The sequence below is a fragment of the Brassica napus genome, chromosome A1, assembly GCF_020379485.1.
Source record: "Brassica napus cultivar Da-Ae chromosome A1, Da-Ae, whole genome shotgun sequence".
NCBI classification, from domain to species: Eukaryota; Viridiplantae; Streptophyta; class Magnoliopsida; order Brassicales; family Brassicaceae; genus Brassica; species Brassica napus.
Window position 1 is genome coordinate 6802592 of NC_063434.1, and position 27028 is coordinate 6829619.

Consider the following 27028-nt stretch of genomic DNA (forward strand, 5'->3'; position numbering starts at 1 on the left):
CAAAATTCTGTAATATTTGAATCAGTCTAGGGGTGATGGTGGCAAATCACATATAGTCGGTGGATGCAGCTGCGAGAATCCAAAGAGATAATATGGGCGCAAATGGGATACTCTTATTTTAGACGTGAATACCCTTGCAGTTTCAACACACCATGCAACTCATTTGGATTTTCTTTTTTGGTTTCTGTCGGATCTAATAATTGTTCACTATTTATATGATTTCAAATTTAGATATCGACATATACCGAATCATCATTTTTAAATTCGTTTTCGGGTGCTTTAAGAACATAATGTTAAAACTATGATATAGACTTTTATCTTCGTTCTTACGTTAAATAAATCTCCACTTACAAAAACATCATTCTCACAAAATCTTGAAAATATTACATGATGGCCATTTTCCCAACATATATGGTATCTCAATAGTTAATTTGAACAAAGTTAGCAAAATACTCGAGATTTGTAATTTTAGCTTTTTGATATTGGTTTAGTTTAACAGTTATTATATAAATTCGAATTCTTGTCACTTATGTTTCATAGTATTGATGATGATCCCAAAAACGAAGAATAGTATATACTGTCTACAAATATTAGCATATGTTTTATCAAATCAAAAACAAAAATAGACCGACTAAACCCAAAATAGTTTTCACAAGCCCTTTTATCATAGTTTTCACAAACCTTTCGCACCTTCCATGGGAGAATATGAAGTTTACGCAAGTGTGTTCAAGGCTTTCGTATATATTAACTTGAGGCTTTATATTTTTGTATTTAAGCTCTTTTATATAGCTCATCTTCTTGTTTGGATTCTTTATAATATATCTAGTTTTTGCTAAAGTTTTTGACTATCAAGGCCAGTTTTCAAAAAAGAGAAGAAGTTTTTGACTATTTCTTTATTTTTTTCTTCATGTGTGCATGCAAGACTATGAATTTCAAAATCAATAAAATCACAGAACGTATGATATCATCAACAAGGTAACAGATTCGGTAACTAAAAGAAACCATAAAGTTTTACGATAGAGATACGGACGGGAAGTGGAAGCAGAGTCCAGATAGCAAATAGTATTAGCTTCAAGTCATCATTGTTCTTCTCGTCTTCACAGATGACATGTATATGTACAATATATATTTTTACCTAAGATTGGTTTAGGCAATTAAAAAAAAAACGACAAATTTTGCATCCGCAACCTGATCCATGACTCTATATACAGTAGCTCCTTGTTGCTGATCTAGTGCCCAAGACCGGGATACGCCTGTAGATAGACAATTTACATTGTTACAAGAGAGAGTATAGGTTGTTTACTACATTTGGATTATCATTTCCCTTAAACTAAGGTCTTCAGAGAGAAACTTTTAGTTTTTGTTTTGTTTAAAAAAGCCATTTTAGTATAAAAAGAGTCGTAATTTTTTTGTTTGAATATAAAGAGTCGAGATTTGATAATTCACAAGCCACAGCGGCTTGTTCAATAAACGGAAGAGCAAAAGCTCGTCAACAGTGTCATGAGAGCACAAGACTGGTGTGTACCAAAAAATGGATACTAATAAGTCACAAGGTTTCAATTCCTAGAGAAATTGAATTATCAAAATAACAGAAAAATGCTCTATTGTTCTTGTGACGTATTCACCACATGAATACAAATCATTCAGGTACAATGATGAGGGTTCTTCCTGTTGTTCAGAATTAAAGTAACTCGTTCTGGGTGCACGGGGTGCTGAATCTCTATAGGAAGATCAATACATTTTTTGGTGAACAAAAGAGTAAGGTGTTGTTAGTTTGTACAACTCCAAGATGCAACCAAATGATTCATTTAGATGTTTTATTTCAGACGCTTGAATCCTCAAAAAACATGTAAAATTGTAGGACTTAGAATCATCTTTATAATATAATTATTGTTCTTTGTAATAACATTCATTATTCATCAGCTTTGAATGAAATCACAAGGTTTAACTAAGCAAGGGTGGAACTTGCAGTTTAAGAAAAAGTATCAATTCTTTTTTTTTCGTGCAACATGGTAGATCAATTTATACAGCCAAAAAAAGAGCTCAAGGACATGTAATCAAACCAAGAAAGCACAGAGACAAAAGATAAAGGAAGCTGAAATGACAAAAATGTCCTCGAGTGCATGTTCAGTGTATAACGACATCGTATGGTGTACATTTGGTAAGTATAGTTTTGGTAGAGAGGAGGAAAGGAAAAAAGAATCTCAGGAAACGATTGATTGATTGGTTGGTGAGAGGATCACCCTGGAATCACAAATAGAACAAGAAAATAATCGATGGCGACTTCGAAGCTTCAAGCTCTCTGGAATCACCCTGCCGGTCCTAAAACCAGTGAGTCATGTTCCATGATCATAGCTTTGTTTTTTTTTGCATCGATTTCGATTATACTCCTTTTCCTTTTTTGATATGACTGTTGTCGCTAGAGCCATGTTTAAATTCTAGGATTGGAATGAATGTGTTAAAAAAAAAATGTATAACAACTTTGATTGTACAAAACACAAAGAATCACACTCTTTCCTCTCTATATGTCAGTGTCTGTCATATGAATTGAAGTCTCTGTTAATACATTTTCGGAACAGAATAATTCAAAGCTGAATTGACATCAACGAAATGCTTTCGTAGTAGTTTGATCAAAGCTCTTTCGTTGTCAGTTCATTTTTGGGCGCCAACGTTCAAGTGGGGTATCAGCATAGCCAACATTGCAGACTTTGCCAAACCTACTGACAAAATCTCTTACCCTCAACAGCTTGGTAATATCTTTTTACTCCCACTGTCTTTTTGATTGCTTTCCTTTTGTCTTAATGATCTTTTAACAGTTTTTTTTTTTTAATCTGATGATATCTCTTTTAGCTGTTACATGCACTGGAGTTATCTGGTCTCGTTACAGCATGGTTATCACTCCTGTGAGTTTTTCTTCTAGCACTCCTCCTCTTCATAATGCCATCACGAGGAAAAGACAAAAGTATTGTTCTTAGCTCTTCTTATTACAGTAATGATTACGAATATTTTGGTTTTACAGAAAAACTGGAACCTCTTTAGCGTTAATGTTGCTATGGCCGGGACTGGCATTTACCAGCTTTCTCGTAAAATCAAGTAAGATCAATATATAAAATGCTCTCGAGTTTTTAGGCTACTGGAATTAGAACTAATCTCATCCTTCATTTGCCATTTTTGAGCAATGCTTTTCTACTAATGAACATTCTTTAACTCTTACACAAAAATCTATACACTTGTTTTCGTCTACAGAAACGATTTTGCATCTGAAGCCGAGCCTGTTGTTGCCAAAGAATGATTATGACGAAGAAGATGAAGACATCAAAACGAAGCTGGATACCATCTTGCTTGTGATTCTTGTGTGTTATTTGTTCAATTGATAAAAGAAGCTCAGAAGAAGCTCCATTCATAATGCTACTTTTATAGCACATCATACCTTCTCCAAAGTGAAACAAAAATGTGTTATCAGACCAGGAAAAAAACAGAAACAAGAATTCTAAATGAAATTATGCATATTCAATTCGTAGTTAATGAGTTTGGACTTGACTTACCAGGTTCAGGAACAAGCAACAGACTGGACTAGTCGGGGAGGGTGATGAATCATTAAGTCATTCCTAACTAATGTTTTCTTCTTACTGCCTATATTGTATTCTTTTAATGACAATGGTGGAGTTGAGGTGGAAGAACCAACTGGGGTTGCAATGAATGCAAAAGCACAAAGAAAAAACAAGAATCCTCTGTGAATTTTGAATGTTTAGTTCTGAATCAATGAGTCTGGTCATCAAAGAAGAAAAGGAAGAAGCCATGGACGTACATAGACCATCTCTAACAAATGCTTTCTTCTCACTCTATTTTATCTTGTTCATGACTACAGTGCAAGTTAAGAAGTACGATAAGCCAAACCCGGAGTTACGCAGTGGCGCCAGTTTATCACTCTTCTAATGGCTCGCCCCCTTTTGGATTGTTTTCAGAAATTATGCAGAAGAGTAACAAGCTGGTCATCAGTGTCATGAGACCACAACACTGATGTGTACCGACTAAAGTATACCAAGTCACAAGGTTTTGAATCCCAAATAAGTAAATTATGCAAATTACTGAAAAGATGTTTACAAAAATGTGTAAAGAGTACTGTTGTTATACAAGTGGCACACTTAGACGTATATCTTAGTAAATCAGGTATAATCATTAGCTATAAAATTGTTTATGTAATAGTATTTGTTAATTTGTAATAGATAATTATATGAGGTTTAACTAGGGGTAGAAGCCAGAGCCAGTCCAAGAAAATTGGGACCCCATTCAAAATAAAAATATTTAATTTATATTTTAAAATTAAATACTTTTATTAATTTTTTGTCAAATTATCTACACCATTTTTTAATCAATAGAAATTAAAACCATAATCACTGTAGCACAAGAATCAACAAAACTAACCGGCACGTATTTGAATCTGCGGCGCGGAGGCTCTTCTTGCGCCGTCGTCTCCGTCACAGGCTCTTCGCTGGGAGAATTACTCTCGCTTTTACCATCCTCATTCCCGCTGCCGCCCTGAGACAATGGAGCCCACTTAAAGAACAACAAATGCGATCCGTCGGAAGCAACGGAGGAGGAGGAGGAGTGTTTCTTGGAGGAGGGAGAGACGTGAACCCACTTCTTCTTCCACTTCCTAACCGGACCTGTGAATACCGTAGCCGGTCCTCCGTGACCGTAACGAGTCGATGACCTACCTAACCGAGCTCCTACTCCTTCCATTCAAATCACGATCCCGCTTTCGAATTTTAATTTTCGAGATTAATAAAATAATTTTTAAAATAAAACTAATGTTTCGTCTCTTTCCTCCGTAAGAAGAACAAACAAAAAGAAGGCTCTCGATCTTTCAGATCTCAAGTTTTGCTATAAGCCCGATCTTATTGGGAAGAGAAGAAGACTCTGTCTTGGCTAGAGGGTTTCATTATTGTAAACCTAGGAAGACTCTTTCTCATCCAGAGGATCTCCGCTATTCTTGACCTAAGCGGCGCCTCCAGAGAGAGCGCTAACTCGAAAAGACCTTTCTGTCCCTGATGTTCATCCTATATATAGATATCGGTTTAACTATCTTTCTTTCATCATCATCATCTCTTCTTCACGCCGCCTAGTATTAGGGTTCACACATCTGTAACATATACTTTTGGAGGTTTTAGGGGTTTTCTGATTCAAATTAAAGTTTATTAGCGTATTGATTAGATTTGTATAATTGGGGGGCTACATTGTACCAAGAGAAGGGGTTATCGATACCCTTTATTCTTGAATTGGCCAATTCGGCTGTAGCTAGATCAATTCAGAAGCTATCTGGCCGGTGGTCGCGAGAGAGATTTATTTCTCTCCGGTCGATTCATCTGCTTACCGAGTTTCTTACATTTTTATTTTTGGTTCTGTCTCATCCCATGTCTATTAATTCGCCTCCTGAGAGTTGTCGTTCTTTCTAAACTGTTATTCATGAAACATATATCGAAAAGACATTCTTGTCCCTGTATTGTTGGTGTGGCTACATTGTACCAAGAGAAGGGGTTAACTATACCCTTATTCTTGAATTGGCCAATTCGGCTGTAGCTAGATCGATTCAGAAGCTATCTGGCCGGTGATCGCGAGGGAGATTCAAAAATTTCTCCGGTCGATTCATCTGCTTACCGAGTTTCTTACATGTTTTATAACTGTGAATTGTGTTAGTAAGTTTGTGTTTTATTTTTTGAAACTGTGAGTCAAGAGAAAGGGTATAAGAGTGAAGAGAAATGCAGATTTAAAACATTTGTCATTTTTCATGAAACCTTTCTCGTAGATCAAACATTGGGCTCCTTTCCAGGCAATCTGCTCTTTGTTAATGAGCAGCTATGTGTCTTATGGGTGCCTACATACGAATATTCTTTATTCTAAATCAAGTTCAACACAACTGCGATAATTATTTCATTTGTTTTGGGTAATGTATGGTTGTGCGTGGCTGAGGATTATAAAAAGGTTATCGTGTTTATGAACAAATTAATACAGATGCATGACAGAAATTTATCTTAATTTTAACTGCGAGATATTGAAATTCATCGAACCGACAATCTTCGGTTATCTTTAAGGCTTATGACTATCATCGGCTTCTCAAATAGTGATTAGTTCTCAAGTAGGTTTCTCTCCGTTAGATTTGGCCTTATTTTTTCCAAAATTATAAGATTTGACATTAAGAATCTCTGTTTTAATGGAACTGGTGTAAAAGCCTCAGATGTGTGGTCATTATCGTTGTAATCTTTAGGCCAAAAATATTTAAACAATCCATCTATTGTCACATCCAAGGACTGTAATGGGATAAATGATTTCGGTGAGCAAGCACTATACAGTAGTGAGGATGATTCAGTTTAAAAGAAACAAAGTTGTTAATGCTCAACAGTTACGAAATTAAGTTTAAAGATGAACAGCAGTTACGTAGTTGTGTTAGATGGCCGCATATAGCGTACATCTTTGTCAGTAGCCTTGTTTTCGGATGTACAGGAGATCCACGCAGAGCTCGAAAAAATATACCGAAGAGTAACAAATGAGGCAGAGCTTGTGTCAACATCATACATAGGTTAACATTTACAAATTACAAAAAAAGGAGAAACCCGAGTATTTCAAGTGTTTTTCGAGCTTGAAAATGTAGTTGCGAATCTTGAGTTTGTGTTTTCAGGTGGATGTGAAGGCGGATACTAGTAAACGGCTTTTAGCAACTTAATCAAATCCTAATCATCTATGAGGTCTTTGTACTAATTCGCTTAATATATGTAGTTATTGTATAAAACCGATCCACTTAGCTTATCCAGCCAGAACAAGGAGTTTTTCTTTAATGCAGTCATGGGCCAATCGAAGAAGGCCCAGTTATTTCATGAATTTTAGAAGCTAGCCTAAGCTACAAAGAACCATTAAGACCAAGAAAATGTTAAGAGTTCGTCAAACAATATTTTGGGATTTAGAGAGTTTGATGAGCATGTGCGCTCGAGATACACACAATTGTTGACGATGTTCCTAATTAACGTGCCTAAAAATAGGAACATGTGAGCTCTTTTGAAGGACATTAGATGGAGAGATCATTTTGTAATCTTTTGTTTTGTTATTTATATAAGTTCAGTTCGTCAATTAAATCTCAGTAAAGTTATATCCATAGATAATAATGCTTTCCTAAATTCATACTGCCAGTTATAACATTTTAATTGTGGTTTTTAATTCTCCAAAATAAGTTTTTGAAATGTCTAATAATAATGTTATTCAATCGTAAGTTTAAATTCATTTTTTTTAGATTTTATAAAACTTTTAGAATCAAAATTTTGGTTTAAAATTTTAAAATACACGTGGATTCTAAATTTTACTTTTCTATCAACGATTCCAAATCTTACTTAATTCTTTAAAAAAATAATTTACTTATAATCTTTTATTGAAATTCATTTACAATATTTACTATCCCAATACTTTAAAATTATTTACTCTTGAATAATCTGGATTTTTAGAAGATATAAAACTTTAATTGAATAATAAAAAAAAAATTAAGTGAAAAAATCCAATAACAATAAATTTTGAAGTATTATTTAGATTTATTAGTTAAATAATTTTTTTTTACAATGTTAAAACAAGGAAAAACAAAGTTTGACTAGTAATATTTGTAGTTAGTTAAACTAAATGATTAATTGTAGAACCACCATTGTCCAATAGTCAATATTTTAAGATCGATTCCTAGATGGTACAATTTTGTGTAATAAATTTTAGGGTGTTGCATATATAGCTGTTCATTGTAGTTGTATTATATGCAAAGAGTTTGTTCATCGTAGATATTGTATATGCATATGATCGTAATAAAAATTGGATTATGATTTGAAAGTTGAGTGAGAGTTTTGTGAAAATATTGTTTAGAAAATTATTCATTAGTATCGCATATGTTACAATGTAATAGATGATCATAATATAATAAAGAGATATAAATATGATAATGTATTTGAGATTTGACTAAGGTTAAAAAATGATTGGACGAAAAAGGGTTAGATGGCGAAATCTAAGAGAAGTGTAATGAATGGAGGAGTCCTCGTTTGTAAATTTGTAATCAACGTTAAGTAAGAAAAGGAAACAATAGTAGGGACCAGAAATGTAAATTAATCTATGTTTATTACCTTAAAATCGAAATTCCGGCAGATAAAAAGACGACAATGCCCCTGAAAAGAGAGAGAGAAGGCGAAGAAGAAACAAAACGATCAGGGAGGAGGCAGAGAAAGAGATAGAGAGAAAGGTCATCTGATTCCTTCGATCTGCTAAGAAGAAAGGAAGGAAGGAAGGAGATCGATCTTCTTTGTCTGCATCATCGCCCAGGAGTAAACGGTTTGTGTTTGATTCCTTCCCGTAGATCGGTTTAGATTCTCTTATGTTGATTGTCGTGGATCTGATACTTGATCCCATTTGTTTTAAGTTTAGTAGGTGTGACCTAGATTCGTTGTTGGATTTCATTTTGTTGATCGTTGGTGTGTTTGTAAGATATGCTTTTGAGCTTTGGGTTTTCAAAATTTTCCACTCTAATTGTACAAGGGGATAGATTCTCAACTGCCACCACTAGCGTGTAGGTTCATGTTAAAAATCATTACTTTTTTATACTTGTTGCTTCTTCCTCCAAGTAAAGTCTTCACCTTTACTCTTTATTCATTTGCCTACTAGCTTGTCCTTTTCACTCAATCACCTCAAGATAATGTTTAAATTAACGAATGAGAAAGCTAGTTTCTTTAGATGAATCATGTTAGTTTCCTTTGAGATGGGTTTTTTTATTGGTGGCTTCTCTTAGTAGTGTCTGGAGGAGGCTTTTACACAGAGGAGTAATATTCATACTGAGAGAGGAGGATAGAGAAATGGCTGATGGGATATCTAGCTTTTGGGGTCCTGTGACCTCTACTATAGAGTGTTGTGAGAAGAACTACGCCTACTCATCCTACATTGCAGAGTTCTACAACACCATCTCCGGTCTCCCTGGAATCCTACTCGCTCTCATTGGTCTCGTCAATGCCTTAAGGCAACGCTTTGAGAAGAGGTTCAGCATCCTTCACATCTCCAACATGATCCTTGCTATCGGCAGCATGCTCTACCATGCCACCTTGCAGCACGTGTAAGTATATGTAGCTGTTTGAATGATCCAAAGTTTTGTTAATGATGATTCTATGTCTCTTGTTCGGAACAGGCAACAACAGAGCGATGAGACCCCAATGGTGTGGGAGATACTTCTCTACATGTACATCCTCTACTCACCAGACTGGCATTACAGAAGCACCATGCCCACTTTCCTCTTCCTCTACGGTGCCGCCTTTGCTGTAGTCCACGCTTACCTCAGGTTTGGGATCGCTTTCAAGGTCCACTACGTGATCCTCTGCCTTCTCTGCATCCCTCGGATGTACAAGTACTACATTCACACCGAGGACGCCGCGGCTAAAAGGATTGCCAAATGGTACGTTGCCACGATCCTTGTGGGGAGCGTGTGCTGGTTCTGCGACCGTGTGTTCTGCAAGAGGATATCTCAGTGGCCTGTGAACCCTCAGGGACATGCTCTGTGGCATGTCTGCATGGGTTTCAACTCTTACTTCGCAAACACGTTCTTGATGTTCTGTCGAGCTCAGCAACGTGGGTGGAATCCGAAGGTCAAGTACTTTCTGGGAGTTCTTCCTTATGTCAAGATCGAGAAGCCGAAAGCACAATGAGAAAGATTTGGGGAAAAAAGAGCCCAGAAGAAGAAGATCATAAATATAGTTTTTGTTCATCGGATTTATCAGAAAGTTCGACTTTTTTAATTATATATTATTTTGGAAGTGAAACTCTCTAGATACAGAGTCTAGATTCTTTGTTTCTTGTATTAGTTTTTATCGGGGATGATGATGATCTTAAGAAGAATTGATTTTTTTTAACTTGCTGAAACGCTCTTGTGTTCTCTGTTTCTTGTGTCATACATCATCTTACATTCTTCTTACTATATACAGAGGCTAAAACCAAAGGTGTAGCTCAAAACGAGAAACACAACAAACTTATGAATCTATTGCTTTGTATGACACGCATAGAATATAACATGGTAGGTAGAGTGAAGGCCTGTGATGATGATCTAAGATCCAATAACCTTTTCCTGCAACACTTGGCCAAGCTTCATGAACAGAGCTTGTTGTTCCTCCAATGTCAGGTTTGTGATTATCTGTAACATACGAGAGTTCATCAAAAAGCCAAATAAAAGATCTTGATTATGTTGTGTTGGTTCTTTTACAGTAATCTTCTTTACCTGGTTTAAGAGCTTATCCACAGAGAGGCTTTGAGGTACAACAAAGGATTGATGGTATATATATGCAAAAACAGCCATCACCATCTACAAAACAAAAACGGAAACAAGTATATTATCAGATGCAATGATGTTAGAAAGGATTCAAGGATGCAATAACAATGTATTGAAGTTGATGATCCCAAATATACCTGACAGTCCATTCTATCTGTGATTCCACCATGCCCGGGAATACTATCACCAAAGTCCTGAGAAATGAAAAACAGTGAATCAATATTGCTGCATAGATATAGGCGTTTTGTATACTGAAACTAACCTTGACTTTGAAAGCTCTTTTGAAACCACTGGCAAAGAAGCCACCAAAAGGAGCTATTATAGACGCAAACAATCCAAGACATAGAGCATGCCATTGAACTGGCAGTACAGAAATTTCTTTCCAAGGCAACTACAAAGTAAAACACTTTTTTTAGTTTAGAAAGCAATGCAAGTTCCTCGCGTAATTGTTACAGTACTGTAGAATATCTAGCCTCACCCAATTAGAGATCCACCCTGGTAAAGCATGTGTCTCTTGCTTGAACAAAGGACCCGGATCACATTGGAGCCAGCCCGTGGATAGGTCCTGTAAAATGATTACAATCCAGTAACATAAATGGTAATCACTTCCAAGTACATGAATATTATTACATGAAAGTACCTCTCTGGGACATGTAAGCCATAGAAAACGTCCCATTATATTTGCAAGCTGCAGAAAAAAAAAGCAAAAGATTAATAAAACATTAACATTGATATAAATATTCACTTCTTAGCCTACCAGGAATGCAGAGATCATTGTGGTGATAGAAGCTCCGATGAAACCTTCCCACGTTTTCTTTGGTGATAGCTTGATCAACGGTGTTCTTCCAAAAAAGAAACCACAGATATACGCAAAGATGTCGTTAATGACGATAAGTGACGCAGGAAGAAGAAACCTGCAACATTAAAAAAAAACAGAATCTTAACAAAGTAGACTCAAAGAAGGAACAGGTGACTTTAAATGTTAAATTCTGTAAAATACCAGAAGATTCCTTCAAAGATGTTGGCCACGGTGAATGAAGATTGAGTAAACACCACAATCAAGATCATGTGCGTCCATGCATATTGGCTAAACTGATATTTGTACATCTTCTTTTTCAATGTCAGGATGAACCAAACAAAGCCTACAGCCAAAAAATATCGACTGTGTAAGTAAATCAGTAAGAGATTGGCAGTAAAAGAGTAAACCTGAAAAGTTGATAAAAACATCTAACCGGATATATACAAGGAGTAACAGATTGCCATGTGGTATTTGATGAGGCTTGTGACCAGCCTATAAAGGACTTTGTCTGGAGTCACAGTGTTGACTAGCCGTTGACTAAGTATTCGACCATATACAAAAAGCATTGCTGTGAAAAAGAAGTGCCTGCAAAAAAACATATTTTACAAATTTTAGTATTTACTCACATAAGAGAAAAAGATGTTAGAAACTCTTTTAAGTGTAGTTTTACCAATTGAGTAATCTAAAACCGGGGAGCTGTTTATCTTCATGAGTTCTTCTTAGCAGATTGAAAAGTTCTCGTGCCATGAATATCTGGATAATAACCACCATGGCTGTGATGTAGAGATGACCAAGGTAGACTATTAGAGCAAAACCACCGATCATCCAGACAGTGGAGTATGCTCGAACGAGGAAAGATTTGTATTTGCTACTATCATTGACAAGTAAATGACTTCCGTTTGGTTTGCCTGCTCCTGCAACAACCTAAACACCAGAAAATTGGTTTGAATTTTCAGCCAAATTATATGCAAAACGAAAAAGCAACTTTAACTAAACCAAGAACCTGTGTCTCATCAACTATATATACAAAAAAAAAACATGAATAAGAAGAGAGAAACATATATACATCAGTGTTTCGCTTGCGGTGATGACGAACACGAGGGGTATGTGCTGATGGAGCATCACCGGTGTTCTCTTTGTGCATGTTGCTCACGTTCTCTGTTTTCCTGAGAAATGAAAAACACTTTACTACCTAGCACCTATGAAAGTTAAGTTATACGTCCGTTACTACATGACCATAGAGTATTAACATAAAAATATACAAATGAAAGGAAGAATATGAACTGGGAAAAGACTGAAAAATATCTTTCAGAATAGTAATATGACAACTTTGAATCATTGACATGCTGGAGAAAAGCTCGAGCAATACCTGCATATACTTGAAAAGAAATTAAGCTGGATCACTCAATCGAGACAGATATGAGCATGATTACAAAGAACGATGCACAATCGATAATCAAAACCAAAATTCAAGCATACTAATGTTTTTAAAGAACCACATGAACTATGAAAGATGAAACAGAGGAAGAAGACTACTAAAGATCTGAGAACTGAGGAGAGGAGAGAAGTGTTTAATACACATCTATTCATAGACTATGTTAATACAGAAGGCCGAGAAGTGAAAGTGAAACCTGATATGTGAGCTCGGTTACTGTGAGGAGGAAGAGAATCCGACTTAAAAAGAAAGAACATAGAAAACACGAAACAACTCTTTTATTTTATTTATATATTTATTTTCTAGAAGGGCAAATCTCCAAAATAACACATTTCTAAGTTTATATCACAAAAATAGCACTCAAAAACTAAAATGACCAAAATAACATTTTATCTTTTGAAAAATTTAAATTTTTTTATTTTTCAAAATTTGAAATCTTATCCCCAAAACCTTACTTCTCAACTCTAAACCCTAAAACCTAAACTCTAGACTCTAAACTCTAAATTATAAACCCTAAACCCCACCCCTTGAGTGTTATTTTTGTGGCTTTTGGCTTTGAATGCTAGTTTGGGAACAAAAACTTGATTTAGTGCTATTTTGGTCTTTTTCTCTTTCTTAGAATCTTAAGGTTTCATGTTTCTTGAGGGGACAATAAATAATTATTTTAAGGTATCAAAGGTAATGTTCTTCTCCAGAACATGTTAGAGAACACACAAAATAAAAGTTGAGGATATGTACCAGCTAATTTTCAAATAGTAAGATTTATTGCACTAGTATTCTTTTTCTTGTCTAAACAATTTGGGACCTTGTGATGTTGGAGATAAATTATATGGTTATTTGTTGTATTATTCTTCTACAAAAAAAATCGATTCTTTAAGGATTGGTTCTTACAAAAAACGAAAAATAAAGTTTTGTTTTTAGAATAATGGAACAGAATAAACTTCAAAAAATAAATAAATAACAAATGGAATAGAACCGCCAAAAGGAAAACGATGAACTAGATTCTTCCTTTTTTTTTGTCAACTTCCTAAATTTATTAATTAGATTGTTAAAAGATGGGATAGAAAAATATATGTATAATAATTATATTATTTTTCTTTGTCTAGCGTTAAACAGTAATTTCCTTTTTGTAATAGTACATTTTAGTGAAAATTATTTTCCATATTCAACATCAGATTTTTAAAGAGAATCTATCACAAAATTACAAACATGACGTACATAATCATATTATTAGCGTAAAACTTAGGCCGACTAATAAGTACTAGAATCATGATCAATTTGGCTAATATTGAAATAACATCCTTTTAACCAATCTGTGTTAGTACCCCCTAGATTGGATTGGACTTCAATGATTATCATAATCATTATTTGACTCTTTACCTATCAATCATTCACTGATCCCATTTACATTTAACCATCTGAAAAGGTTAAACGTAAAATCATCAATAGATTTATGTATATTTTATTCTTTCATTTCAAAATGATGCATAAGATGTTCCCAAAACTCAAGTTTTCGTTTTCCTTTGGGTCTTTCCATATGAGTAAGCCTTCAAGAGGTCCAATATTATCTATATCCAAAGAGAGTTGTGGAAGAACACGTCTTTAATCTCTATCCTCAATACAAGAAATAAAACCTGGAAACTAACTCTTTAAAGCGATGATGAGTAAGCTTTGTTTACTGCGCTCTATTCCTCCTGCAGCTCATATATCTGCATGTATGCTTCCGATAGTTCCACCATCTGTGGGAGCGTCTCTGCAACATGCAAATCCTGCATCTCGTACCTGAAATATATAGATGCACACATTAATATCCTCAAATTTTGTAGGTCTTATGCAAATATCTACATCGCAGTCATATACCCAACACTATCTGTTTGAGTCACTTCTAAGAACATTAACACACGAAACAATTGACATCCCAATTTCAAGTTTTAAAAGTCACACATTCCTATAGAAGAAAGAAACGTTACCAGAGTTCTTGCGACTTCCGCTGCACAAACACTCTGAAATACCCATCCTCTGGTTTACCATCATGTACAACGTTGGCGATTAAGTTATACTTTGTACACGTCTTCTCCCCTTCAGCGGCAGTAGGCAATGATGGTATGTAATCCCTCAGCTCCATGTCTTTCACTGGGAAGTTAACTGTCACATCAACAACAACAACGAATATTTGAGTCAAAGGAATTAGGGATCTTTGTAAAACAATGTTGACACAGAAAAGTCTAAATAAACTCACCCAAGGTAGGGTTCTTCTCCTTGAAGAAGTTGTTCTTCTTGAACCGAACCATATGGAACATCAAGTACGGAGGAGATTTGGTTACTCGATATCTCATTCTGGCTAGCCTTGGGCGAACCACCTCTGTCACAGTTTCTCCATCGAACTTCTTCAACAGATCGAATAGAGCAACCTGACCCAAACACATCAAAGAAATTAGCCTCTACTTACCTCGCTTTGCTAACTAAAAAGTCAAAGACGCAATGGCAAGGCCCTAAAGGCTACTACAGGTCCAAACCAAAAAAGAAGTAAGAGAACTCTTCCCTTCCTAACTCATAAAATGGATTCCAAAAGTACAGTATGCTCAAGTCTCTAGGACAACTACAAATCACGAAATCACTAAATAGGTATCCGTGTTATTGTGTATCGACCAAATGTGACATTTTCATAAAGTGAAACTTATAATTTTCTAACATAGCTCCTCACATATCTTAATTCATAATAATGTCTCTCTTTCTGGAATGCATTATTTATAAGTGACAGAACAGAATAACTCGCAGGGTTTGAAATAGGCATAACTTAACAGTCTAAATTCAGATGTGTGTACCTGCGGGATAATGTTTTTCTCCATGACATCTTTGAAAAGAGGAGGCGGTGGCAAATCTAGCCCCAGCATCAGAAAAGGCATCCTGGATATTTCTTTGTTTTCATTGCCTTGATACTCTCTCACAACTTCTAACTCACCCTGTAATGGTTATCAGATAACATTAACAGTCCAGCTTTTTGCAACCAATTATATCAAACTACACTATGTTGACGTGTCAAAGGATGGACACATACCTGGAAGCACTGGTGGATGATACTGCTGGCGTCCTTTGAAGTTCGAAGATCCATGTGCAAAGTGTTAAGGAGCCACGACATAAACTCTACTGGATCTGATTGCTGGCCTATTCTAAATCGCTTCTTACTGGCTTTCATGACAGCCTGCAAGAACTCATGTGGACTTACCTGTTGACGCAAAGGTTAGTCGAATTAGCAAGCTCCTTATTAAGTGAGGGCATAAAACAAAACTAAAAAACGTGAATAGCATCAATTGAGTCAAACCTGTCCTTTGAAGTTTCGAGCATGCCAAATCTTTCGAGTGAGTTCCCCAAAGCGGTGAACAAGAGTAGACTTGCAATGCTGATAGTTCTCGGGAATAAGGAAAAAGTTCCTTAGAGGAGTAACTCTCATCAACGATTGTATTGTAACGTTCACAAACTCTGTCTTTTGTATGTTGTTTAATCCCACCTGTTGTTTACAAGATATTTAGGAGACAAACTTAATAAAAGATAAACAGTGTTAACGGAGAGAGGATTACCATTCCCGGGAGATAGTCAGAGCCATCAAGAGCCCTAGACCACTGCTTATTCCTATCAAGCTCTTCTACTTGTGCCCTACTAAACCTGTAAATGAATAGCACCAACGCCTTGATAAGAAGGAACTGAAAATAAAATTGGTATAAAAAAAGAAACTTTGAGAAACCATGAAAGACAAAGTCATAAAAACATATTAATGGTGGCTGGTATATAGAGAACAAGCAAGAATAAACTGATTGAGGCAATAGTCAAAGACAATTAATTTGTTAATCACTTCCAAAGCCTTGGACGTTAACAAGCAATGCAAGCAGAAATAGTCTGAACACAAGGCAGTCAACATACCTTGGGTTTAAAACATGACGAATGTCATCCAAAGAAGGGTCATTGATCTCGTAACTATCAGGAAGACAATACACCTTCTCCGTGAGAAGATTGATGTAAACGTGGTGACCTGCTTCCAAGCTATGTGTATAAGCATGAGACTTCTGGCTTCTCCCTTGGAAGTACTTCCCGCACACAAGACACGCATAGACATTCAAATTCGACAATGAGACTGAGCAAAACCTCTCGAAATCAAAATCCAAAACCTGAATGAAACTCCACATCAAGAAACATGCTAAAGATGCTTATCCCCAAAACACAATAACATATGATTAGAGAGAGATACATTACCTGACGATTAACAGTATCAAGATAGGGGCAATCTCGACGAACTTCAACATGCCGTGAACGTTTCCCTCGACCTTCATCGTCATCGAGTCCGATTGTGCTCTTCTCCTCCACTCTCGCAGCTCCGTTATCCTTCTTCTGCTCGTTCTCCGCTTCCTCGACATCGTGATCATTAGATGACTCTATCACTCTCTTACGCTTCGCATCTCTCTCTTCCTCAACACCACCGTTCTTAACTTCTCTCTCACTCTTCATCCTCGAGATTTTACTTACGCAAGTTGATTCAAAACCCTAGAACACAGAAGATAAGCGATTAGCGAGATCCTCTATAGAAAAACAGGAATGATTCGTCAATAGAAAGACGTTATACTTCAATCAGAGAGCTCGAAGGTCGTGTATCTGCTCGAGGATATACCTCGCTGACAAAATTTTCCCGAGAAAATTCGAAATTTCGCGAGAAGGTAGACTTCGATAGACGACGCAAGAACCTTTATTCGCTTCGGAGGACGGACGGTTTAGGAGCTGGATAATAAACAATCATAAATCAGGCTTTGTTATTTTATTGTTGGCCCAGGCCCAATAACAAGATTAAGTTTTTTCACCAATATTTTCTGTTGTCATAAATCAAGGATTATCCTATGCTGATCGAAATACCATTTATATCCTCAAGCTTCTCGAAACAAACAGCAAACGCGTCAAAATCTCTGGGGACACATACGACATTTAATATCCGGAGGTTCAAAGTTACAGCCAGCTGGCCAGGAAGTTAAAAGCAACGATGTTAAGCAAAAGACTGATACACCCTTTATATAAAAGCCTATACAATGACTCACAATAGATCAAAATCGACCGTAAAGGGTAGATTCGTCATCCCATACGTTATAGAGAGAGAGAGAGAGAGAGAGAGAGAGAGAGAGAGAGAGAGAGAGAGAGAGAGAGAGATATTTTGTTTTTTCCGTGTGGGGTAATTTATTTGTTTTCTCTCTGGTAATAAAAGCTTTGAGTTCTGTCGTCATTTGTCAATGGTGTCGGACCAGGATCTAGCGAAAGTAGTCGAGACTCTGCTCCGGCAATCCGACCCCACCTCTCTCACTTCGTTAACCAGTGTTGTTCACCAGCTCGAGGCTAAGCTAGGTCTAGACCTCACGGAGAAGACGAGCTTCATCAGAGACCAGATCAGTCACCTCCTCCGTGCAGCTCACCCACCAGCCTCCTCTGCTTCCGCATCAATCCTACAACCTCCGCCGTCGCAGCATTTCGGCGGCAATGATCCGGCGAAATGGCATTTCACACATAACCATCCGTCTCAATTCTCTGCTTCCCATTCTCAGCATTTCGCTCTTCAGCCTCCTTACTACTCTTATGACCTCAATTTCCAGCAGCCGTATCCGCCGCCGCAGCTGCACCAGCAACAGTCTCCGCGACAAGGATTCTCTTTGCTGGTTTCACAAGGCGCCAATGCCTCTCTATCTGTTAATCAAGCCCCCAAAGAAAGGTCTGTTTTTGAAGTTTCCTTTTTGGGAAAGTCTAAATCTTTAGGTCAAGTTTGTTTCTAGGTTTACATGTTCAAGTTTAGAATTATCACCCACTGATATAATTAGCAAATTGATAGTGTTTTGGATGTGAATCATAGTTTTGTGACTTGGTATTTGTCAATGTTTACTTATTGCAGAACTAAAAGAAAAGGTGGTCCTGGAGGATTAAACAAAGTCTGTAAGGTTTCTCCAGAGCTTCAAGTCGTTGTTGGTGAACCTGCTCTTCCCAGAACTGAGGTTTAATGTCACTTTCTTACATTCACCATGACGACAATGTGGGTATAAACAGTTGTTTTGTTATTAAAAGTGTTTTGGCTTTTGGTTTTGCAGATTGTTAGGCAATTGTGGGCTTACATAAGGAAGAACAACCTCCAAGACCCGAGTAACAAGCGAAAGATCATCTGTGATGAGGCGTTGCGTGTGGTTTTCGAGACTGATTGCACTGACATGTTCAAGATGAATAAGTTGCTTGCTAAGCATATTCTCCCGCTTGACCCATCAAGTAATGCTTTCATTAACAAGCTGTCATTAGTTCTACTTGGAATGTTCTTGGTTAGTTCAGTGTTACTGACTTTTTGAAATCTCCTTTTTTTTTTTTGGCAGAGGACTCTAGTCAAGTGAAACGGGCAAAAGCTGAGGTGGAGACTAAGTCTGAGAATGAGACCACAGAGCCTGTTAGATCCTTATCTGAGCCTCTTGCTAAGTTCTTTGGCACTGGTGAGACGGAGATTATTGAGGAAGAGATTATTCGCCGTGTTTGGGAGTACATAAAACTCAACAATTTAGAGGTAGGGTGTTGAAACACTATGATTGTTCCTTGATTGCTTCCCAATAACAAAACCTTGTTTTTGTGGGAAGATAATGCTTTTTTTTGAATGGTCATAAATAAGAAAACTAAGCAGTGTTAATTCTGCTTTTTTTCAATATGTTATCAGGACCAGGTAAACCCAATGGCTGTTCAGTGCGATGAAAAGCTCCGAGATCTTCTTGGATGTGAAAGCATTTCAGCTGTGGGGGTTAATGAGATGCTGAGACGCCATATGTACAAACCGTCTTGATATCTCCTGGTTCTGACTTCATTAACTAGGGACTGCTAGTGTAAGTGAAGCTTGATTTCACATATTATGATATCTTATATATCAGCAATGTTCAAGACACAAGGCAATGATTTCTGTATCTTAATCCTCTTGCAGGTGTGTATCTAGAGAACCTACTTATGACTCGCGGGTGTAGAAATCCGATAAGGAAGACGAGACAATTTTTAGTTTTAACTTCCTTTAATGCTTATCTTCATCTTCCTTTGGTTCTTTGTTTAGTTGGCTGTGTATGAAAATGGTTTAGGTTGATATCTTATTTAAATATTTTACAGTCTTCAGGGAATCTGTAATATTCGAAGTACTGAAAACTCTAGTGTATATGGCGTAGATGTTTTGTATTTAACGCTATTTACCCATGAATGTTTTAGGAAGAAAAAAAGGTAAAAAGACACATGTGTGTAACTATGTTTTACCGTGTAAGAGTATTTGCATCTTAATAAATGTGTTTAAACTATGACTCTGATTGGTAATATTGTGCATCCGCAAACAAAAAATGATGTGAATTGATACATTGGAGATTCAGTTGATTGACAAAACCTTATACTCTTATGGTTTTCTTTATTTTGCTATCTTCCATGGTGTTTGCTGTAATTTTTAGTCTTATAGTCTTGGTTGGGTGAAGTAGAAAACGACTGCAGCAAGCAACAGAAGAGCAAGAAGGATAAGTGTCATTGCTTGTCTCCTTATGTTTTCTACTGGTCTTAGGAAAATGAACATCTTCTCAGCCAAGCTCACTGCAAACGCCATAGTTCTCTGCAACAACACATGTAAGTATTTCACATTAATCTTATGAACATAAGAAGACGTGATTAGACTGATATTGATCAGGCCTCACAAGTCTAAGAGGCTCAATGTGAAAGATTGGCTCCATGAACATCTCCACATTCCTGCATTGTTTTTGGTCATGAGTCAGAGGCTATGTAATCGAAATGCAAACCGGCTTTAGACCGCACTAATGATGACTAACTTTATCAACAGTTTTCCCTGGTAGATATGGCACATGTGGAAACTGACTCCCTTCCCCAATTGGATGTTTGACTTCTCCCATTCTGTGCATTACATTTTATGGTCAGAGCAATCGTTTCAAATCGGATTGGTTAGTTTTGGTATAGAAGATTGATACTTATGCGGCTACACACCCACCGGTTATCTATCAGTATAAGAGAAGAGGCAAAGCCCAGCTGATATAAGCAACAGAAGAGAACAGTTGGCCCATAATGAGTTGGTTCATTGTGGAGCAGAAGAGTCTAGAAGAAAGCGAGTGAAGAAATAAAGCTTGGAGAGGAGGAGGATCTGTCTCACGTGTGAGTGACAATAGCACATGACATGTCGGTGACTGTATGTCCTTTCTAGCTATAAGTAGGAGTGAATAAACGTATGTGAGGATTATGTATGATTTGGAGTGTAGTGCAAGAGAGAGAAGAACTTGCTTTATTCTTGTAACAAAACGCTTTTGAATCAATACAAAGTTGGACTTGCAGTTACAGATTTGTTCTTATGCTAAAATAGGATCGATCTTGTAACAAAGTGGTATCAGAGCAGTTGATCTTGGAGAACCCATGGCACCAAAGCGTACCGACGTTGATCCGGCGATGGAGCAGATGCAACAAGAGATGGAAAAGATAACAACGATGCTGGTCGAGCAAAGGCAGGGAGGGGAGAGAGTAAAATCCCTGGAACTGGCCATGTTTGCGATGCAGCAAAAGTTGGAGTCTTTTTCGTTTCTCGAGCAGATGCAACAACGTTTCCTCGAGGAGGAAGAGGAGAAGCAGCGGTTGATGGCGATGGCGCGAGGGAAGATGTTACAGTTGGAGGAAAGCCCCACTGAGAAGGAGAAAGACGAAGAAGCGGTGACGAGTAAGGGGGAAAAGAGTACTTCCGGTGTGGCGTCGACGACGAAGGAGCCTGAAGCAAACAGAGTGGTAAGGGGAGAGACGTCGGGGCCACGCGGCTCTGAAACAATCTCGCCTGACCCGGCAAACTTCTTTTTCGCGACGACGGACCGGTCAATACAGCGAAGAATGGAGGTACCGGTGTTTGACGGAGAGAACGCCGAGAGTTGGGTCTTGCGAGTCGAACAATATTTCGAGCTCGGGGAGTTGACGGAGGAGCAGAAGCTCAAGGCGGTACGTATGTGTTTCGACGGAGAAGCGTTGATGTGGTATCGATGGGAGCGGGGAAGAAACCCTTTTACGAGTTGGGAACAGATGAAACAAAGAATCTTGGAACAGTTCTCAGAGATACAGGACACCACCGCTGGAGAACGGCTACTCACCTTGAGACAAGTGGGCACGGTGAAGGAGTACATCCGCGATTTTGTCGCCCTTGCCAATAACGCACCGGAGCTAACGCAGGCGGTACTAGAGCTAGCGTTTATGGTGGGGTTAAAACCAAAAATCAGGGCTGGGGTTAAGATGTTTGAACCCAGAACCCTGAAAAAAATGATGAGCTTGGCGAAAACGGTGGAGGAATGGTCGACGACGGAGATTACGGCGACGACAAATTCGTCTGACGGAAACCCAAAAAACCCAAAGCCCAACTTGGAGAAGGGAACAAGTGGGCCGAGTCTCGGAAACGGGCCCAATAGCTACAAACCCAAAACGCAGACGTCTTCATCTCCAACGACGACATTTAGAGGACATAACAACAAGAGTCAAACTCCGGCGGCTCATGGGCGACTGAAACCTCCATTTCGGAAACTCACGCCGGCGGAGTACGCGAAGTGGCGAAGTGAAGGGTTATGCTATAAGTGTGATGAAAAATGGACGGGGAATCATGTATGTGGGCGGAAGGAACTGATGGTTTTAGTGGTCCAGGATAATGGGACAGAAACAGAGATCTCGAATGAGAACGACGTGAAAAACGAGGAGGAAGGGGAAGAATACACCGAAGTGGCGGAGCTATCGGTGAACACCGTGGTGGGAATCTCATCCCCACACACGATCAAGCTGAAAGGAAGCGTCAACGGAGAGGATGTGGTGGTATTGATTGATAGCGGGGCCACGCACAATTTCATATCGGAGAGCTTAGTGCAGAAGCTGGGAATAACAGTGAGTTCGACGCAAGGGTTTGGAGTAATGGTGGGCGCGGGAGTAACAGTGAGAAGAAAAGGGATTTGCGAAGGAGTCACTCTCAAACTTCCTACTTGCGAAGTAAACTCCAATTTCTTACCCTTGGAGTTAGGAATCGCAGATGTCATCTTAGGAGTACAGTGGCTTGAGACATTGGGCGAGACAAGGAATAATTGGAAGCTGCAATGGATGAAGTTTCAGCTAGGAGGAGAGACTATAACCATCCAGGGAGATCCCAGCCTGTTCTCAGCCCAAGTATCTCTTAAAGCTTTATGGAAAGCAATGGAGGAGACAGGAGAGGGATTAATTGTTGAGTATGGAGGAATGCAAGCGTCAGTAGAAGGAGACACGGAGGAACTTCCACCAGGATATCTCTGGATATCCGACGAGTTTGGCTCGGTGTTTCAAGAGCCGACAGGGTTGCCACCGTCGAGGGGAAGAGAGCATGCGATCACGCTAGCAACGGGATCGAGTCCAGTAAGCGTGAGACCCTACCGCTACCCACATGCTCAGAAAGCAGAGATAGAGAGACAGATAGCGGTGATGCTAGCTGCAGGGATCATCCAAGAGAGCAACAGCCCGTTCTCTAGTCCCGTCTTGTTGGTACGCAAGAAGGACGGTAGTTGGAGATTCTGTGTCGACTACAGGGCACTGAATAAAGCAACGGTAGCGGACAAGTACCCGATTCCCATGATAGATCAGTTGCTCGACGAGTTGCAAGGAGCAAAGGTTTTCTCTAAACTGGACTTAAGAGCGGGGTATCATCAAATACATGTGCGCAGTGAGGATGTGCCAAAGACGGCTTTCAGAACATATGATGGGCATTATGAGTTCCTTGTCATGCCTTTTGGGTTGACAAACGCACCGGCGACCTTCCAAGCGCTGATGAATGAAGTCTTCAGGCCTTACCTAAGGAAGTTCGTACTGGTGTTCTTCGACGACATACTCGTTTACAGTCAGAACGAAGAAGAGCATCACCACCATCTGCGGGAGGTCTTAGCAGTACTGGAGCGTCACCAATTGTATGCTAACCGCAAGAAGTGCAGTTTTGGGAGCAAAAAGATAGAATACTTGGGGTACATTATAACGGAGGAAGGAGTTTCTGCGGATGGGGAAAAAATAGAAGCTATGGTGGCGTGGCCAGAACCGAGAAACATCAAAGAGTTGCGGGGTTTTTTGGGGTTAACGGGCTACTACAGAAAGTTCGTTAAGGAGTATGGACTGATAGCAAGAGCCCTAACGACTCTACTGAAGAAGGATCAGTTCAATTGGGGAGCAGAGGCAAATCTTGCTTTCCAAAACCTCAAGACGGCGATGACTACGGTGCCGGTTCTCGCGCTGCCAGACTTTGATGCAACGTTTGTCATCGAATCAGATGCGTCGGGAACAGGACTAGGGGCGGTGCTGATGCAGAACCAACGCCCTATAGCGTACTACAGCCAGGCTCTATCTGACCGACAGCGACTCAAGTCAGTGTATGAGAGAGAGCTGATGGCGATCGTACTAGCCATACAGAAGTGGAAGCATTATCTAGTGGGGAGGAGATTCGTGGTACGCACCGACCAGAAAAGCCTCAAGTACTTGTTGGAACAGAGAGAGGTCAACCTTGAGTATCAGAAATGGCTCACGAAGCTACTTGGGTTTGATTTCGAAATACAGTATCGGCCCGGGTTGGAAAATAAAGCTGCAGATGCCTTATCACGGCGAGTAGGGGTACCGGAGCTAATGGCATTGTCAGTTCCGAAAGCCATTCAGTTAGAAGATATCATGAGTGATGTAGACCGAGATCAAAGGTTGAGTGAGATACGGGAAGAGGTGTTGAAGGGCTCAACTGAGCACCCTGAGTATACCGTCACTCAAGGTCGTCTCTTGCGACAAGGGAAGATTGTATTACCTGCCGACTCACCCTGGAGGGAGGTAATCATGAAGGAGTTCCACAGTGGCAAGGTTGGAGGTCACGGAGGGGTATTGAGGACACAAAAAAGGATTGGGGAGTTGTTTTACTGGAAGGGAATGATGACAGAGATACGGAGGCATGTAGCTTCTTGTCAAGTGTGTCAACGACACAAATACTCTACACTAGCTCCCAATGGATTGCTGCAACCTCTGCCGATACCAGAGAGGGTGTGGGATGATGTAGCTATGGACTTCATAGAGGGGCTACCGCGTTCAGAGGGGTACAACTCCATTCTAGTAGTGATCGATCGGCTCACTAAGTATGCTCACTTCATCAAGTTGAAGCATCCTTACACGGCGGTTGAGGTAGCAGGGGTGTTTGCTCAAGAAGTAGTGAAGCTACACGGGTTCCCGAGAACGATTGTATCAGACAGAGATAAGGTATTTACTAGCCAGTTTTGGAAGGAGTTATTTAAGCTGGCAGGGACCCAGTTGTGCTTCAGCACTGCGTATCATCCCCAATCAGATGGGCAGACTGAAGTCACCAACAGAGGACTAGAGACATATCTGCGTTGCTTTACAAGCGATAAGCCGCGAGCTTGGGCTGGTTACTTGCTATGGGCAGAGCTCAGCTACAATACAGCACATCATTCAGCGATCAAGATGACACCATTTCAGGCTCTCTACGGAAGGGAACCTCCTACTCTGCTTAAGTATGAAAACGGTTCAACTGTCAACGCTGATTTAGAGGAGAGGTTAATGGAGAGGGATGCAATGCTTGAGGTGATGAAGGGGCATTTGCACAAATCTCAACAGGCCATGAAAATGAGAGCAGACGGTCATAGGAAAGATGTGGAGTTTGAAGTGGGGGATAAAGTGTTTCTGAAGATGAGACCCTATCGACGCCGTTCATTGGCAAGAAGGGCTAATGAGAAACTGTCAGCTCGTTTTTACGGGCCGTACGAGGTAGCAGCAAGAGTGGGTAAGGTGGCTTATAGATTGAACTTACCAGCAGAAGCAAGAATTCACCCGACATTTCACGTGTCTCAACTGAAAAAGATGGTGGGAGAAGAGGTAGAAGCAGTTACCATTCCACCTCAGTTAACGGAAGAGGGAGTGTTGGTTGCAGAACCAGAAGCAGTGCTTAACCACAGGAAACATCCAGTAACCGGTCAGCAGGAAGTACTGATCAAGTGGAAAGGGTTACCGGACTTTGATAGCTCGTGGGAATGGAGACAGGTGATCGAGGGGCAATTTCCTGACTTTGACCTTGAGGACAAGGTCAATTTGAATGGAGGGAGTATTGATACTTATGCGGCTACACACCCACCGGTTATCTATCAGTATAAGAGAAGAGGCAAAGCCCAGCTGATATAAGCAACAGAAGAGAACAGTTGGCCCATAATGAGTTGGTTCATTGTGGAGCAGAAGAGTCTAGAAGAAAGCGAGTGAAGAAATAAAGCTTGGAGAGGAGGAGGATCTGTCTCACGTGTGAGTGACAATAGCACATGACATGTCGGTGACTGTATGTCCTTTCTAGCTATAAGTAGGAGTGAATAAACGTATGTGAGGATTATGTATGATTTGGAGTGTAGTGCAAGAGAGAGAAGAACTTGCTTTATTCTTGTAACAAAACGCTTTTGAATCAATACAAAGTTGGACTTGCAGTTACAGATTTGTTCTTATGCTAAAATAGGATCGATCTTGTAACAAAGATATGGAGGTTTGGTATGGTGCGAGAACTTTTGAAAGGGTTGAAGATTCCATAACCGAGCCAAATGTGATCAGCTTGGATATAAGGTTAACCGGATTTGGAATGTGGGAGGAGAGACTAACCGAGTTGCCATTGAACACCAACGGTCATGCCATCTTTGGAGGTTGGTCTAACAATAATCTTGATATCTTTCCCCAGGTTCATCATCAACCAGTAAAAGAAAGCCACCACTTGCTGCAGTTTGGAAGACCATTTACAAAATGAGAAAGCTTTCTAAAAGATAATTGCTGCAAAATTTAATATGTTTTTTTTCTTTACCTTCTTGCCTTGCAAGAGTCGGTAAGAAGATAAGAAGTTGCAAAAGCATTGGCATTCATCTCCAATAACTTCTGATACTCCATTGATGTTTCGGTCTTTGATGTCGGTGTATAGTTTTAGAACTGCCTCCTCTGCTCGATACTCGTCTTTGTCCTCTTCTTTGTCATCCTCCTCCTCTCCTGCATAGTATTCATTGTCCTCGTCCTCTTCTTTCTCATCTTTCTCTTCTCGTTTTCTTGCTCTTGTGAGATGTCTCAAACGCTTTTGGTTTGAGTATAATCGAAAACTTGGATTGACATAACCCTTGCAACTCAGCGTTAACAGATGAGATCTGTTGTAATTTGAGCATGAGCTAATACTATTTATCCCTGCATACAGCTTAGAAGAAACCGTCTGTTTAATAGACGTCATAAACGAGGATGCCATTGGCTTATAAATTGGATTGGTTTTGCTAATTACAATAACATTACAAATACTTTATAATAGTTTGGGAAAGTAGAAAGATTTGATTTATGTTATCCAAGTCAAGTATGCAAGAAACGAATGTTTTATGTTTGTTGAACAGACAAAGCAAAGCTATTAAACATCATGCAA

General features: G+C 39.1%; 7 protein-coding genes and 2 non-coding genes across 14 annotated transcripts; 5 read left to right on the top strand and 4 right to left on the bottom strand.

The window, feature by feature from the left end:
• The first annotated feature begins 2161 nt into the window (after window positions 1-2161).
• Window positions 2162-3525, top strand: LOC106376516 (mitochondrial pyruvate carrier 4). Its single transcript, XM_013816605.3, has 5 exons — window positions 2162-2331; window positions 2652-2750; window positions 2851-2903; window positions 3020-3093; window positions 3247-3525. Exons 1-5 carry the CDS (start codon window positions 2277-2279, stop codon window positions 3290-3292), a joined length of 327 nt encoding a protein of 108 aa, XP_013672059.2. The 5' UTR covers window positions 2162-2276; the 3' UTR covers window positions 3293-3525.
• An 822-nt stretch (window positions 3526-4347) lies between these two features.
• LOC125576132 lies at window positions 4348-4743 on the bottom strand. Its single transcript, XM_048735510.1, has 2 exons — window positions 4426-4743; window positions 4348-4356 (listed from the first exon to the last, which is right to left on the bottom strand). Exons 1-2 carry the CDS (start codon window positions 4741-4743, stop codon window positions 4348-4350), a joined length of 327 nt encoding a protein of 108 aa, XP_048591467.1.
• Window positions 4744-5289: 546 nt separating this feature from the next.
• Window positions 5290-5390, top strand: LOC125579385. Its single transcript, XR_007317398.1, has one exon. It is a non-coding gene; the product is annotated as a small nucleolar RNA snoR109 (small nucleolar RNA).
• A 181-nt stretch (window positions 5391-5571) lies between these two features.
• On the top strand, window positions 5572-5674 carry LOC125579386. The gene has a single exon (XR_007317403.1). It is a non-coding gene; the product is annotated as a small nucleolar RNA snoR109 (small nucleolar RNA).
• A 2425-nt stretch (window positions 5675-8099) lies between these two features.
• Window positions 8100-9921, top strand: LOC106376519 (alkaline ceramidase-like). Of its 2 annotated transcripts, none has more exons than XM_013816610.3 (3): window positions 8100-8349; window positions 8807-9121; window positions 9194-9921. In XM_013816610.3, exons 2-3 carry the CDS (start codon window positions 8868-8870, stop codon window positions 9705-9707), a joined length of 768 nt encoding a protein of 255 aa, XP_013672064.2. In that variant the 5' UTR covers window positions 8100-8349; window positions 8807-8867; the 3' UTR covers window positions 9708-9921. The 2 variants fall into 2 exon arrangements, with proteins under 2 accessions (XP_013672064.2, XP_013672065.2); XM_013816611.3 differs by having other exon boundaries at window positions 8110-8349; window positions 8804-9121.
• On the bottom strand, window positions 9883-12839 carry LOC106376518 (phosphatidate cytidylyltransferase 2). 4 transcript variants are annotated; one of them, XM_013816608.3, is made up of 12 exons: window positions 12755-12839; window positions 12190-12289; window positions 11794-12047; window positions 11557-11708; window positions 11325-11466; window positions 11082-11238; window positions 10965-11012; window positions 10803-10889; window positions 10587-10715; window positions 10462-10518; window positions 10274-10357; window positions 9883-10189 (listed from the first exon to the last, which is right to left on the bottom strand). In XM_013816608.3, exons 2-12 carry the CDS (start codon window positions 12265-12267, stop codon window positions 10103-10105), a joined length of 1275 nt encoding a protein of 424 aa, XP_013672062.2. In that variant the 5' UTR covers window positions 12268-12289; window positions 12755-12839; the 3' UTR covers window positions 9883-10102. The 4 variants fall into 4 exon arrangements, with proteins under 4 accessions (XP_013672062.2, XP_013672063.2, XP_048596670.1 ...); XM_013816609.3 differs by lacking the exon at window positions 12755-12839 and adding an exon at window positions 12493-12748; XM_048740713.1 differs by lacking the exon at window positions 12755-12839 and adding an exon at window positions 12408-12739.
• Window positions 12840-14051: 1212 nt separating this feature from the next.
• Window positions 14052-17335, bottom strand: LOC106376520 (U4/U6.U5 tri-snRNP-associated protein 2-like). Of its 2 annotated transcripts, none has more exons than XM_048740726.1 (10): window positions 17174-17335; window positions 16807-17094; window positions 16477-16721; window positions 16137-16221; window positions 15881-16066; window positions 15617-15784; window positions 15384-15521; window positions 14798-14969; window positions 14529-14703; window positions 14052-14340 (listed from the first exon to the last, which is right to left on the bottom strand). In XM_048740726.1, exons 2-10 carry the CDS (start codon window positions 17056-17058, stop codon window positions 14244-14246), a joined length of 1518 nt encoding a protein of 505 aa, XP_048596683.1. In that variant the 5' UTR covers window positions 17059-17094; window positions 17174-17335; the 3' UTR covers window positions 14052-14243. The 2 variants fall into 2 exon arrangements, with proteins under 2 accessions (XP_048596683.1, XP_048596685.1); XM_048740728.1 differs by having other exon boundaries at window positions 17219-17322.
• A 420-nt stretch (window positions 17336-17755) lies between these two features.
• On the top strand, window positions 17756-19791 carry LOC125578304. The gene is made up of 6 exons (XM_048740733.1): window positions 17756-18298; window positions 18476-18575; window positions 18669-18840; window positions 18942-19126; window positions 19274-19436; window positions 19532-19791. Exons 1-5 carry the CDS (start codon window positions 17826-17828, stop codon window positions 19394-19396), a joined length of 1053 nt encoding a protein of 350 aa, XP_048596690.1. The 5' UTR covers window positions 17756-17825; the 3' UTR covers window positions 19397-19436; window positions 19532-19791.
• Window positions 19792-20026: 235 nt separating this feature from the next.
• LOC125578306 lies at window positions 20027-26860 on the bottom strand. The gene is made up of 5 exons (XM_048740734.1): window positions 26435-26860; window positions 26239-26350; window positions 20403-20484; window positions 20271-20322; window positions 20027-20188 (listed from the first exon to the last, which is right to left on the bottom strand). The coding sequence occupies exons 1-5, from the start codon at window positions 26858-26860 to the stop codon at window positions 20036-20038; spliced, it is 825 nt and encodes a 274-aa protein (XP_048596691.1). The 3' UTR covers window positions 20027-20035.
• Between the last annotated feature and the right edge of the window lie 168 nt (window positions 26861-27028).